General features: G+C 40.8%; 1 protein-coding gene across 2 annotated transcripts in view; it reads left to right on the top strand.

Annotated features, from left to right (window-relative positions):
• The window catches only part of FNDC3B (fibronectin type III domain containing 3B), a 413,666-nt gene that overhangs the window by 287,632 nt on the left and 110,340 nt on the right, over nt 1–15,694 (top strand). For both annotated transcript variants that reach the window (XM_073674905.1, XM_073674906.1), the window contains exons 10-13: nt 143–281; nt 436–489; nt 7,136–7,260; nt 11,529–11,700. In XM_073674905.1, the coding sequence (XP_073531006.1) occupies nt 143–281; nt 436–489; nt 7,136–7,260; nt 11,529–11,700 (490 nt within the window). The remainder of the gene's footprint in view (nt 1–142; nt 282–435; nt 490–7,135; nt 7,261–11,528; nt 11,701–15,694) is intronic.

Below are 15,694 nucleotides of genomic sequence, written 5' to 3' on the forward strand. Positions count from 1 at the left end.
CCTAATAAGTTTATTGCAAGTTTAGTTTAGTAATTTTTTTTTATTAATCGATTGAATATGTTCTCATTGTAATATAAACCGTGTGACTACATACCTTCTAGAGGTCACTTATTTAACATGGTGAAACTTGCGTTTGTTTCAGGATCTACACAACAAATAAGTCAGTAAAGGGATCGTGTTCAGAACCCATCACATTCACCACTCACAGCTGTGCACCAGAATGTCCCTTCCCTCTTAAACTTTCTCACAGAACCAAAAGTTCACTTACACTACAATGGAAGGTAGGTGTTGTCCATCTTGTCTTAAATGTAAGGTACATCTCAAAAGCAGAGGGTTTCTTCCCATTGTTTCCATGACATGATTTATAGTTTTGATATTATCATGGGGTGCATTGTATTTATATAGAATTAATAAGCTATTCTGCTGTTATTTCAGGCACCAGTTGACAATGGTTCAAAAGTCACAAGCTACTTATTACAATGGGATGAGGTAAGAATACGTAACAAACATTTTCTTCTGATAACCTTATAGGACAATGGTTGATCAATTTATTCTTTTGCGGTGACACTAGTCTGCCCATTTCTAGGCTGGGGCATCGTGTTGACCAGCAATTCACAGACAAATCGCCAGATCAAAATCACTTCTGCAACTTGATTGTGTCTTGCTATTGAAGGGCTATTTTACAGTTGCAAGTGTGCTGCAAAAAAACAGCCAAGTTGCATGCAACTTTATTAAGTTGAGTTTTTTGCCATGTAGATGTGTGGTGTTCAAGTCCATGGACTAACATCTAAAGTAGGCTACTGTATATGAGCAAAAGTATTGGGACACCTACACATTACATGTACAGGAGATTCGATGACAATCCATTCTAAATCCATAGGCATTAATATGGAGTTGATGCCTCGCTTTGACTCTAAACAGCTTCCATTTTTTGGGAAGGCTATCTCTGAGATTTGGATTATATATGTGGGAATTTTTGCCCAATCATCCAAAAGAGATCCGATGCTGCTGTTCCATGAAAGAACCTGGCTTGCAATCTCCATTCTAGGTCATCACAAAAGTATTCGATGGGGTGAGGTCAGGGCTCTCTGGACCCGTCAAGTTCCACACCAAACCCGCTAAACCATGCCTTTATTGACCTTGTTTTGTGATCTGGGGCATAGTCTAGTTGAAACAGAAAAAAACCTTCCCCAAACTGTTCTGACTAACAGACTGCTAGTCAGAGAAGCGAGATTTGTTACTCCACAAAACACCTTTCCACTGCTCCAGCATCCAGTAGCGGTGTGCTGCTATTCACCACTCTATCCATTGCTTGGCATTGTGCTTGAGGATATAAGGTTTACGTGCAGATTCTTGACCATGGAAGCTCCCAGCACTCAGTTTTGTGATGATATTAATTCCAGAGGAGGATTGGAGCTTTGCTGACTTTTCTGCACTATGCGCCTCAGTGCTCCATGATCCTTCTCTATAAAGTGACATATTCTGACACTTTGTGGCCGAGTTGCTGCTGTTCCTGAACGCTTCTAGTTTTCAATAATACCACTCATAGTTGATTGTGGAATATTTAGGAGAGCAGAAATTTCATCAACTCACTTGTTACAACAGTGACATCCTATTACTGAACCACACTTTTATTCAGTGAGCTCTTTAGAATGACCCATTCTTTCACAAAAGTTTGTGAAGGCAGACTGCATGGCTAGTTGCTGGATGTTGTACACCTGGGGAAATGCGACTGTTTGAAAAGCCTGAATTTAATGAATACGAGATTTATCTATTGTATCTATTTATTTAGATACAATATATGGAAAAATAATTTTGTCCATATTTTGTATCTTCCAATCCTGGTAAAATTGACTAAATCTAATCTTTCCCTTTATCTATAAATATGCATAATTGCCCTGTTTTCTAAAGACCAGCATTGTTCGTGCCGGTTTGATGAGGGGCTATGCTGGAGGTAGACGCTCCTGATTCATGAAATCACCACTCCAGCAATCTTTTTTTTATTTTAGCGCTGGAGTGGTAGCACTCATCCATGTTTCCTGCATCTAGTAACATACTACCAGCTGCTGTCTTCTGCTCTTTCCTGCGCCGCTCTTGTCCCTCTCCGCCATCTTGTGACTGCAACTTCTGACTGACTGAAAGTCACAGGTAACGGTCACAAGCTCCCAATGTACCATATTTTTTGCTTTATAAGACACACTTTTTTTTCCCCCCAGATTTGGGGGGAAAATAGGGGTGCGTCTTACAAAGCAACATCACCTTACCGGCTGTGGTGGAGCGGGGTCCCGGACACGCTGCGGAGTCCCGGGGACTCCCGGAGATGCTGCGGAGGCAGTATGGGATGTTCGGAGGTGGCTGTGGGCCCCATGCTGTCTGGCAAGTTCTGCTGGAAGTGTTCAGTGGTGCTGTCCTATGCAGTGGACTCCGGGAAAATGGCCGCTGGAGGCAATCTCGGGAGACGAGATTTAGGCGCCGAGATCTCAATCTGAGCATGCGCTGCCTCCAGTGGACATTTTCCCAGCGTCCACCGCATAGGACAGTATGGAAGGTGCGGGGCTCCGGCTGCCACAAAATGTCGTCGAAGCCCCTGCACCACCGAACACCTCCAGCAGAACTTGGCTGATAGCATGGGTCCCACAGCCACCCTAGAACACCCCGTCCTGCCTCCGCATCATCTCCACGACCCCACAGCATCTCCTGCCTCCGCAGCATCTCCTGCCTCAGCCAGCGGCAACCCTGGGACCCTGCTCTACCAAAGCCGCCCCCCCAGGTAAACTGATTATAATACGCACCAGTTTATTAAAAAACGTTTTTCCTATTTTCCTCCCCAATATTTGGGGTGCGTCTTATAAACCGGTGCATCTCATAATCCGCAAAATACGGTAAGTCTATGATGTCCTCGTTCTGGCTCTAAAAGACTTGCATTGAGAACTCTGGCTTACCCAGCAAACACTGTATAGCCGTTCACAAACTGCAGAAGACAATGGGAGCAAGTGCTGAGAGCAGAAGAAGACGACGGCTGGTAAGTATATTGCTAAGGCCAGGGAACTTACATTAGTGACACTAATCCAGTGGTAAAATAAGAAAAACGGTGATGCATTCGGAGACGTCTTTCAATGAATCGGACACATCTGTAAACTGGCTTGTGCCTTCATGCATTTTGCCACAAATCTTACTCCAGCCAGAGACTGCAGTAAGATTTCTATTGTAATGAATGCCACAGCTAGGCATGAATTAGAGTTGTGGATAGCACCTCCATTCTACACCAGTTCCATCCACCGTGATGTGTATGGGCAAACTGGCGTGAAAACCCCAAAATTCACATTTTTGAATAGCTTTGGGATGAGTAAAATTGTTGTGACTCTTCAAAGCTATTTACAGCAGAATTCTGGTGTAATCACTTCAATGACTCAGGGCCAAAATGTTGTTAGCCCACAGCTGTTGCCCTCAACTTGCTGACCAAGATATTAAATGGAGAAATTATTTTTATAGACAAATGTAGATGGGGGGAAATAGTCGACTTTCCTCATAGACACAAGGTTGTGGTCTAGAATCTGCTTTAGTTGTAACATCTGTGCAGTAATATGTTACAGTAGTGTTCAAAATAATAGCAGTTCAATATGACTAACCAGATTAATCACTATTTTTGGTATAAATTATATTTATTAATATATATTATTAATATATATATATATATATATATATATTAATATAATGTAATTATATTATTATATTACATTATATTACACATGTCAAACAATTTACCAGTTGGTGCAGTAGATTCTAAGGAAACCCAACAGACTCCACATTCATGATCTGCATGTTTTTGAGTCTGTGTATTTGAATAATTAATTGAAAGGCGGGTGTTCAAAATAATAGCAGTGTGAAGTTCAATTAGTGGCCCTTATGTAGGGGTGAAGCCAGCACATGTTGTACATTCATTTCTCCTTCAAAGCTTAAGAAATATGGGTCGTTCGAGACATTGTTCAGAAGAACACTGTACTTTGATTAAAAAGTTGATTGGAGAGGGTAAAACTTATAAAGAAGTGCAGACATTGATAGGCTGTTCAGCTTAAAATGATCTTCAATGCTTTAAAGTAAAATGCAAAACCAGAGAGACGTGGAAGAAAATAGAAGACTACCATTCAGATGGATCGAAGAATGGCAAAGGCTCAGCCAATGATCAGCTCCAGGATGGTCAAAGGCAGTCTTAAGTTACCTGTGAGTACTGTGACAGTTAGAAGAATACGCCTGTGTGAATCTCTTAGCAAGAAGTCCTCGCAAAAGTCCCACTGTTTAAAAGAAAAAAAACTTAATAAAGCGGATACAAATTGCCAAAGAACACATCTACTGGCCTAAAAAGAAATGGAGAAACATTTTGTGGACTGATAAAAGTATAATTGTTCTTTTTGGGTCAAAGGGCCGCCGACAGTTCATCAGACGACCCCCAAACTCTGCATTCAAGCCACAGTGCACTCTGAAAACAGTGAAGCATGGTGGTGCAAGCTTCATGATATGGGCATGCTTCTCTTACTATGGTGACAGACCTATTTACCGCATACCAGGGATCATGGACCAGTTTGCATATATGAAAATACTTGAAGAGGTCATGTTGTCTTACGCTGAAGAGGATATGCCCTTGAAATGGGTGTTTCAACAAGACAAGGACCTTAAACACACCAGTTAATGACCAAAACCTTGGTTCCAGTCCAACAAAATTAAGGTTATGGAGTGGCCAGCCCAATCCCCAGACCGTAATCCGATAGAACACTTGTGGGGTGACAGCAAAAATGCCGTTTCTGAGGCAAAGCCAACAAATGCCAAAAAATTTGGGGCATGTAGTCAAAGCATCCTGGGATGGAATAACAGTTGACAGGTGTCAGAAGTTGACTCAATGCAACGTAGATGTGAAGCAATTTTAAAAAACTGTGGGTATACAACTAAATATTAGGTTAATGATTCACAGGAATACTAAATCCTAAAAAAAAGAGTACATATTGTGAGTTTGAAAAGACAGAGTTTGTTATACAGTGCCTGAGGAAGAGACCTATGATGTCTCGAAAGCTTTCCTTGTAACATCATTTATTTCATTTTTGTTAGCCATTAAAAGGTATCATAACTACAAGACTATCTTGTTTTTCTCACTGAGAGCAATCTAAATACAAATGAAGACACTGCTATTTTTTTGAACAGCCCATTATTGTTCATTATTTGTTATTTTCTGTAAAGTAGTTTATTTATTTATTTTATTTTACTCACTTATATAGCACCATTAATTCCACAGCACTTTACAGACAATCATCGGCACTGTCCCCATTGGGGCTCACAATCTACATTTCCTATCAGTATGTCTTTGGAGTGTGGGAGGAAACCGGAGAACCCGGAGGAAACCCACACAAACACGGGGAGAGCATAAAAAACTCCTTGCAGATGTTGTCCTTGGTGGGATTTGAACCCCGGACCCCAGCGCTGCAAAGCTGCAGTGCTAACCACTGAGCCACCGTGCTGCTCCGTAGTTAAAAATTATATACATTCTCTTCATGTTTTGAATTAGAAAATAGTGTGCAATGTTCCCAATGCATTGAAATAAAGACTAGTATGAAGATTTTGTTCTTAACTCATGTTTTTGAACACACTGCTTTTATTTTGAACACTACTGTATTTGGGAGGTGGGGTGTGTTGGACTGTCTACATTCTACTGACCGCTCCTATGGATGAGACATCTCCACATGTATGACCAACTTTAGCTGATAGTCAACTTAACTAAATTGTTATGATCTGCAACAAGTACTAAGGAAAGAAAGGGGAAAGCTATCCCTACAGTAAGACAAAGCTGAATCCCTACAATGTAGCGGGCTGCCTGTTCCTTGCGAACAGACCCGCCTTAGTCCTCGGCTAGTCTGAACGAAGACCTATAGCATAAAGGAAGGGGTCCCTAAAAGAACTAAGGATTGAAACAAAAATGGGACACCTCCTGAACAGAGAAGGTTGTTGCAGAACACAAAAGATAAACTGACAAAAAGGTACTAGAGGTCCCAGAAGGACCAAGCAAACTGACAGAGATCGGCACAGAAGCACCTGGACAGCAAACCAGTCAAACAACACTGAAGTCCAGCACAGCCAAAAGGGCGGAGCTGGAATATATAGGCAGATGGTCACGTGACCGCAAAACACAAGATGGAAAAAACAAACAGGAGGGTTCTAACATAAAATATTTTGGAGGAAAACCTTTACAATATTATTGAAAATATGTGAGTTGAGCAAAAATCCAACAAAATCATTTTTACTCCTTTTAGGAGTAGTGGTAGACAGTGTAACTGCATTCAAAGAGTCACTCTAAATTGAGCACATTTATGAGCCTTAAAAAATACATCCCAAATATACCCTCATTACATTATATGGGGATGCCAATTTGTAAAGAAACATAATTATTGCCCTTTTCTTTGTCATTTAATTTATTGGCCAGTCTTGTTGGCAACATAGAAAAATATCAACAGCTTTCTGTGGTGCTCAAAACATCTAGCGATGGCCCCATAGCCTCTCATCTGTTAAGCTCATTAGACAGAAACAGGATGTAAACACAGACAGCGCACGGCCAACCAGCGCAGAAAGCGAGCCTGAACGTAAACCCAGGTCAGAAGAGAGCAATCAATAACACTGCTCTTTATGTTTTCTTCCCTTTTCATGGTGGGCTTATATGCTCTCAGGAAGCATTGGTTCTCTAAAGAGTGTTCTAGCTTTTCACTCCTGGAGCACGTCATTCATGGATGCATATTTTTATGTTGAAAATAAATGATGGGAAAATATTTACTTCGCAGAGGGAAAAATAATTCCCCCATCAACTGTTCTGCCCCTATGAAAAAAAAAACCTCTATTTGACATTTGTGTGTTCAATAAATCTAAAATGTGTCAAACTTTTAATGAGCACTCTTAATCCGTACATTTTCCCCCTTTAATTGGGTCGTTTTCATAAATATCACCATCCTACTAGACATTGAAACACTGGAGTCTGTCGACTGTCGCATACATTAAAAATTGGTTAGCATTAATTGTAGCAATGACCAGGCATGGATATGTGAAATACAAATAACTCATTAAAAAGATCTAAAATTAAAAAATGTTTTTCTTTCCCTAGGGAAAACGAAATAGTATGTTCAGAGAGTGTTACACGGGAAACCAAAGGCACTGCAAGCTGACAAAATTGTGTCCGGCAATGGGATATACATTTAGAGTAGCAGCACGCAATGATATTGGGAAAAGGTAAGTGTTTCAATGTACTCACTTTATTTAACTGCATATTTATACCATTTCTCAATCTTTCCCTAGAACCATCTGTATTTTTCATTGTATAGTATTTTAATACTAGACATTAGACTACATTGGGCATTATTTAACAAAATGGGTCTACTTGTATTTTAATATTGATGGTCTGTTGGTCAAATAGCCATTAATTTTTGATAGGTGAGGATCTGACTTTTGGCACCCATCTTGATCTTGTAAATGAGGCCATGGCTCTCCAGCACTATATGCCTTTATTTTTTACACAAAGTGTTAGAAATATGATTGTGATTGTGCCTGGTACAGTAGGTGGGTCTTATTTAAGAGAATCGAACTGAGGCACAGCTAAAAAGTATATGAATGATGATGTCTGGATTCACAGGTAAGAGAATGTGGCACTTACTGAAGCATTGCAGCTCCTTCATACAGCTGATTTGCAGAGGTGCTGTAAGTTGGATCCACCAATGTAATATTGATGATCCTAAGGCTAAGTGCCCACGATGCAGAAATGCTGCATATTTTTTCTGCTTCTCCCTGCGGATTTTACATGCGTTTTTCCTGCCAGGTAGAAGCGTTTGTCAAGCGTTTTTGCATGCATTTCTGCATGCAGTTTATCAAGCGCTTTCCAGGCGAATTTAGCATCACTTGGAAAGTGCTTGACAACTTGGTCACACTATATAAATCCATGCAACCGGCATTTATAGCTTTTTTTAAGCTTTTTTGCTGCGGAAATTCTGTGGCAAAAAAGCTTGAAAAACGCATAGTGGGAACATAGCCTAAGAATTGATTTAGCCTGAGAATAGATAATCTGTGATGCTAGTCACTACTCATAAACAAGCCATGAGGTTTGGGTAGTCAAGAGGTCTGGGGTCAGATACCAAGAGGGCTCGTCATATACAAAGGAGTAAGGCCAAAGGAGTAGTCAAGTCACAGTCCAGAGTCAGAATTCCAAGGTCAGAGTGTGTCAAGACAAAAGGGGTAATTCAAGCGGGTAGTCAATTGTCAAATCCAGGTTCCAGCAACCAAATATCAAAATGTCAGAATTCAGAGGACAAGCCACACAGAGCTGAAACTACGAATGGCAGCTACCTGGGACAGACAATTTAGTTAATTAGCTGAGCAATCACTAGGAACAAGGAACACCTCCCCGTCTCAGATTGGACCACCGAGCTGTCGCTAAAATTACAAACAGCTCAGCACGCCCCTGTACTAGATTGGTCGACTGAGCCGTCAGTCACTGCATCCACAACACACTGAGCGGTGGAATTGTGACATCATCATTATCAAAGATGTATTTAGCCCACCAACCACCACCACTAAAATCTATTGCTGCTGCACACTTTATGTAGAAGTGTTTCTTAATCCCAGCAATGGCCAAATTTTATTAAAAAGAAGTTTAAGGATACGAATCCCCTGTCTTTAGTAAAGGTGGTGGAGGTGCAGTGCTCTGAAGTCAACTGAAGTAGCACTAAATGATACTGGTGCTGGTTCGTGGAAAAAAAAAACACTTGGCAGATTACCTTTAGCCCTAAAAAAATTCTTTAACCTTAATCACAAAATGACGTACATCTACATTTTTGCTGAGATCATGTGTGTGGATGGGGCTCGAGCTAATCTGATTCCACGTGCCATTCTTGTGAGCTATATGACATAGTTGGCATCTGTCTCTAACAGTAGCAATCAGATCTGAGCTCTGAACCCTGCTGTTAACCATGTAGATGCAGCTCTCAATGTCTGACGGCAGTAACTAAATGGAGTGGTTGCCGGTGAAGGCGCCCGGCATTGCCATTTTGGTACTCCTGTGAATTTCCACACACGCCCCCATGACTAAGCCAGCAACTTCCAGGAGGAATTAAGTTAATTTTCTCCCGGTAGCCACACTTAAAGGGAATCTGTCAGCAGATTTTTACTACCTCATCTGAGAGCACTGTAATGTAGGAAAAGAGAAGCTGAATCTAATGATGTATCACTTAGTTTACTAGGTGCAGCCATTGTGATACAATCAGAGCTTTTAGATTTAGAATGAAGCAGAGCTGAGGAAGCTAACTCCGCCCACACCGGGCTCTATATGTACAAAGTCCATAGACAGTGAGGTGCTTATCACAGGGGAATGGGACATTTCTTGTCTAGTCCCCAATGTTAATCTCTTTAGTGATAAATCCTTCACAGTTTGTAAACAGTACGCACTTTGACAAGTGACACATCCCTGAATTCTGTATTTCAGCCTTTATCTCCTGCTGTCTTCAGATTACATAGCAAAAACAGTGCTGACAGATTCCCTTTAAGGCAGATGTTCAGCATTATAATGGTAGATATTTGCAGATTAACACTTTAAAGAGGACCTATCCCTTGCAATAAATGTGTATTTTTTACCTGGTTTAAATGCTGCTGTTCTAATAAATCTGGTTATTTTTTTTGTTCCTGCATATCTCCACTCATGAGATGTAGCACCCTCTGCCTTAAATATAAATCTATTATTTTTAGCCAGCTATGCACAATCCCGGATGCCCACAGAGAAGAGTTGATGATTATGCCTAGTTAGCTAACAAGGCTAGATTTACTTACAGAGAAGAGATGTAATGGAGTGGTGCAGGAACGAAAGAAAAACACAAGATTCAGAATAACATCAGATTCAGAATAATGGCATTTACACCGGGAAAAAATTACATATTTATGACAGTTAACATGTCCTGATTAAATATTCTGGAGGATTCAATAGCCAAATATTTTTCAAGGTCATAATGCATGAAACGCTCATAAACAGCTTTTTTGCTATTAGGATTTGGCAATTACAATAGAGAAAGAAATAGAAAACTTTTTTTCTATTTTGATCTACTGTCCATTGGTATGTAGCTTAAAATAGTTGAACCAATTAAAGTTGTGGTAAATAGGATTTAAACAGACCAAGTAATTGACCAAGTTTCAAGAGTTATGTAAAGTCTACCTCCTTGCATGACTAGCTGAAGGATTATAAATAATTGGCAAGGAAAATGTTTTCCCGACACTGTTTTGGTGCTAGAAATAATAAAAAAACTTAGATCAGATGAGTTGTTAAGTTAAGAGGCAGTTGTGAAATATCGTTCATCATTGTCAGAGATGTGTTGGAAGCAATCAGATAAGGGAAAACTGAAGGAATTAAAGTGAAAAAATGGAAGTTTCTGTTGTAACTATTAATTTTGTATGATCATCGTTAGACACATTGCCTAGTAAGCAAGTTTATAAAATATGGAGCACCACCACCTTATACCTGTGCACTCCAGTAGAGGTCCTAGAGCAGGGGTCACCACCCTGTGGCTTGGGCACCACATGTGGCTCATAATCCCATGGTGTGACTTTCGGCTTTCTGCCTGTGTGCATGAGCACCATGTCTAGCAAACAACTATGAAGAGAAGGCCTCCAGATATTGAAGTTTGGAAGTAGTCCTGTACAGAAGAACAAATCTGAATGCACATGTATAATGGCAGGGGCATGGGGATGATAAATATGGTATGCTGAAGATGGATGATTCTGCTAGTTCTGAGGGATACTTGAAGTTAGGTGTAATAGTATAGTGTGACGAGTGCTCTTGATCCCAGAATGCCACCAAAAGGGGTAAAATGAGAACTTCCCCTGGAGGTGGCACAAGATCTCTGTATGCTTTCTATGAGGACAATTTTTCTTTCATTATACTGATAATGAGGGGCTCTAGGTGTCACTACTGGAAAGTAGGAGGAGGGTTTGAATGTGACTCTTGACCATCTCTCAGAACTGAATGTCGCTCTCTAGGTAAGAAAGGTTGAGGTCCATTGTCCTAGAGCGCCACTTGTCATAGTGCACATAAGCTCGTCTGCACTGCCTATTCATTGAAAAATTACATTTGCTTCTACATTTTCAACAATAGCTAATGTAATTGACGAGTGCTGGCTTGTAGCATATTCTTCGGGAAGAATTGTTTTTTGTATATGTATTATTTTGCTGAGTACGAGTATTAAGAGATCAGTAAACATGAGATGTCAAAATATTAGCCCAAGAAGTAGAAGAGTATTTGTATGGGCCAAGTATAGTGCTTTTCTTGTTTCTCTGATGGTACACTGCCTCACTTGTCAGGATGATGTGTATTCCCAGGACTGGTTACTTTGGAAGGGTAGATTGAATTTGACGTCCCAGATTGCAGCGTTGAGTAAACCACCATAATTTAATAAACTGTTGATTTCATTAGGGAACGTATAGTAAACAACCAACTCATTCATGTGTCTCTTGTCTATTCATAGTGAGTACAGCCAAGAGGTTGTGTACTACACATCAGGCAACATCCCTCCTACACCCGCAGCACCGAAACTTATTAGAGCAGGAATTACGTGGATAAGTCTCCACTGGACGAGGCCAGAGGGATGTTTTCCAGAAGAGGTCATTTCATACACGCTGGAGATTCTGGAGGACACTGTATGTAAATTGCTTGCTTTGTTTCTTTTCACACTGAATAAATGAATGATTTATAAATGTCGCCAGTCACTGTCAGTAAAAATGACTTCCATCCAGTTGTTTCCTCTTCAAGATCGCACAGTTGCAATGCCCATATGCTCTTCCATTGTGTCTATTTTTTTACTTTGTGCTGGTTCATCTAGCATATATAAGAAAGTTTCTCAACTCACTGGCACTGAATGGTCGCACGGCAGCTTTCTGGAGAAGAATTAATGCAAAAAAAAGGAAGAGAAGATGGTATAAGTAATAAACAAGTAGCAACATCGCCAATATGTTTGGCCTGAAACTCATAAGTGATGCTGCTACCTCGTTATTTCTGGAAATGACCTACAACATGTTATAAACCTGAAGAAATAAAAGTTAGAGTTTTTTTTTAATACCTATTTAGGCGCTGTGTACTTGTCCTTTTTGCATCATCACTGGTGCATCTAGTCCTAGAGGTAATATTGAAGAGCAGAAGTGTTTAGTGGTGTGTATGGGTAACTTCATACATCTGACAAAAATGCCTGTATAATAAATAGAGTACATGACTATATGCTGCAGTGATTGCATAGCCTTCTATAGGGCAATTGTATACAAAATACAGTCATGGACGAAAGTGTTGGCACCCGTGTTGGCTCCAGAAAATGAAGTATTTCTCCCAGAAAATTATTACACGCATTTTGTTATACACGTTGATTTCCTTTGTGTGTATAGGAACAACACAAAAAAACAGAGAAAAAAACTCCAAATTGAACATCATTTCACACAAAACCCCAAAAAATGGGCCGGACAAAAACACTTGGAGAAACACTTCATTTTCTGGAACAATTTCAAGGGTGCCAACACCTTCGGCCTTGACTGTATATCATGTTTCCTTGTAACATCAGTTTGACAGCTATATATGTGCATACTATTTTTCTTGAAGGTACTGAGTAACATAGCCACCATCACCGCCAAGAATGCATATCCTCCAGGACTGTAGAACCCAAGCATAATGATAATAAATCCTAGAGCCGGCCATACACATTATCGCTCAGCTGACGGCTAGCCCCATTCACAAGAATACTAACTTGGCCGAGTGCTCCAGTTTTCTCGATGAGACATCTGCTGCCAGAGTCATCTGCTGCCAGAGTCATCTGGCAGCTGCCTATCTCCTCAACTACAGTGTGTACGGAAAGTATTCAGATCCCTTTAAATTTTACATACTTTGTTTCATTGCAGCCATTTGGTAAATTCTAAAAAGTTCATTTTTTTCTCATTAAAGTACACTCTGTACCCCTTCTTGACTGAAAAAAAATCAGAAATGTAGAAATTTTTGCTAATTTATTAAAAAAGAAAAACTGAAATATCACATGGTCATAAGTATTCAGACCCTTAGTTCAGTATTGAGTAGAAGCACCCTTTTGAGCTAGTACAGCCGTGAGTCTTCTTGGGAATGATGTAACAAGTTTTCACACCTGGATTTGAGGATCCTCTGCCATTCTTCCTTGCAGATCCTCTCCAGTTCCATGAGGTTGGATGGTGAACGTTGGTGGACAGCCATTTTCAGGTCTCTCCAAAGATGCTCAATTGGGTTTATGTCCGGGCTCTGGCTGGGCCAGTCAAGAATGGTCACAGAGTTGTTCTGAAGCCACTCCTTTGTTATTTTAGCTGTGTGCTTAGGGTCATTGTCTTGTTGGAAGGTGAACCTTCGGCCAAGTCTGAGGTCCAGAGTACTCTGGAAGAGGTTTTCATCCAGGATATCTCTGTACTTGGCCACATTCATGTTTCCTTCAATTGCAACCAGTCGTCCTGTCTCTGCAGCTGAAAAACACCCCCATAGCATGATGCTGCCACCACCATGTTTCACTGTTGGGATTGTATTGGGCAGGTGATGAGCAGTGCCTGGTTTTCTCCACACATACCGCTTAGAATTATCACCAAAAAGTTCTATCTTCGTCTTATCAGACCAGAGAATCTTATTTCTCATAGTCTGGGAGTCCTTCAAGTATTTTTGAGCAAACTCTATGCGGGCTTTCATATGTCTTGCACTGAGGAGAGGCTTCCATCAGGCCACTCTGCTATAAAGGCCCGACTGGTGGAGGGCTACAGTGATAGTTGACTTTGTGGAACTTTCTCCCATCTCCCTACTGCATGTCTGGAGCTCAGCTACAGTGATCTTGGGGTTCTTTTTTACCTCTCTCACCAAGGCTCTTCGCCCACGATTGCTCAGTTTGGCTGGACGGCCAGGTCTAGGAAGACTTCTAGTGGTCCCCAACTTCTTCCTTTTAAGGATTATGGAGGCCACTGTGCTCTAAGGAACCTTGAGTAATGCAGAAATTCTTTTGTAACCTTAACCAGATCTGTGCCTTGCCACAATTCTGTCTCTGAGCTCCTTGGGCAGTTCCTTTGAGCTCTTGATTCTCATTTGGTCTGACATGCACTGTGAGCTGTGAGGTCTTATGTAGACAGGTGTGTACCTTTCCAAACAAGTACTATCAGTTTAATTAAACATAGCTGGACTCCATTTGCGTACCCCCCGTTCAGTGAGGGCTGCTGCGCTGATCCCTCACTGAACCGAGCACATGTCAGCTGATTCTTACAGCTGACATGTGCCCGCAACAGCCGCTGGTGGAATCGCGATCCACCCGCGGCTGTTAACATGTTAAATGCCGCTGTCAATCTCCGACAGCGGCATTTAACGCACGCTTCCGGGTTGCGTGTCATAAGCCCCGCCCATCGGCGACCCCGTCACGTGATCGCCGGTCACCGATGGGTGGGCATGACAACCCAGGGTCTGCAGCAGATGCCTGTGGTTGTCATGATCTGGTCACTATGAGCGCCACCTAGTGGTCGGCGCTCATAGCACAGGACCATTTCTGCTGCATGCAGGGGATATGCTGGTCCCCTGTATGTAGCTGAGCCGATCAGACAACTGCTGCTTCTAGTCTCCTATGGAGACTATTGAAGCATGCAGTAAGTGAAAAAAAAAAAGTTTTTAAAAATCTAAAAAAAATATAAAAGTTTAAATCACCCCCCTTTCGCCCCATTCAAAATAAAATCTAAAAAAAATAACCTACATAGACATATTTGGTATCGCCGCGTTCAGAATCGCCCGATCTATCAATATAAAAAAAGAATTAATCCGATCGGTAAACGGTGTAACGAGAAAAAAATTCTAAACGCCAGAATTACGTTTTTTGGTCGCCACAAAATTGCAATAAAATGCAATAACGGGCGATCAAAACATCGGATCTACCCCAAAATGTTATCAATAAAAACGTCAGCCCGGCGCGCAAAAAATAATCCCTCACCCAGCCCCAGATCACGAAAAATGGAGACGCTACAGGTCTCGGAAAATGGCGCTATTTTTTTAAAAAAAAAAAATTTACCAAATTTTGGAATTTTTTTTCACCACTTAAATATAAAATAACCTATACATGTTAGGTGTCTACGAACTCGTAATGACCTGGAGAATAAGAATGGCAGGTCAGTTTTAGCATTCAGTGAACGTGGTAAAAAAAATAAATAAAAAACAACTGTGGTATTGCACTTTTTTTGCAATTTTACCACACTTGGAATTTTTTTCCCGTTTTCCCGTACACGATATGGTAAAACTAGTAATGGCGTTGAAAAGTACAACTCGTCCCGCAAAAAATAAGCCCTTATACGGCCATATTGTCCAAAAAATAAAAACGCTATGGCTCTGGGAACAAGGGGAGCAAAAAACGAAAAAGCAAAAACGACAAAACCCAAGGTTGCGAAAGGGTTAATAAATTTGCAAACATTTCTACATTTCCTTTGTTTTCCAGTCAAGATGGGGTGCAGAGTGTACTTTAATGAGAAAAAAATGAACTTTTTAGAATGTACCAAATGGCTGCAATGAAACAAAGAGTGAAAAATTTAACACGGTCTGAATACTTTCCATACCAACTGTATTTAATTCCAAAGACCCAATCCTTATGCCCCCCAATATAGTCTGTCAGGGACATGT

The sequence above is a fragment of the Phyllobates terribilis genome, unplaced genomic scaffold, assembly GCF_046119375.1.
Source record: "Phyllobates terribilis strain yellow unplaced genomic scaffold, ASM4611937v1 Scaffold_3__8_contigs__length_932513732, whole genome shotgun sequence".
Lineage (NCBI taxonomy): Eukaryota > Metazoa > Chordata > Amphibia > Anura > Dendrobatidae > Phyllobates > Phyllobates terribilis.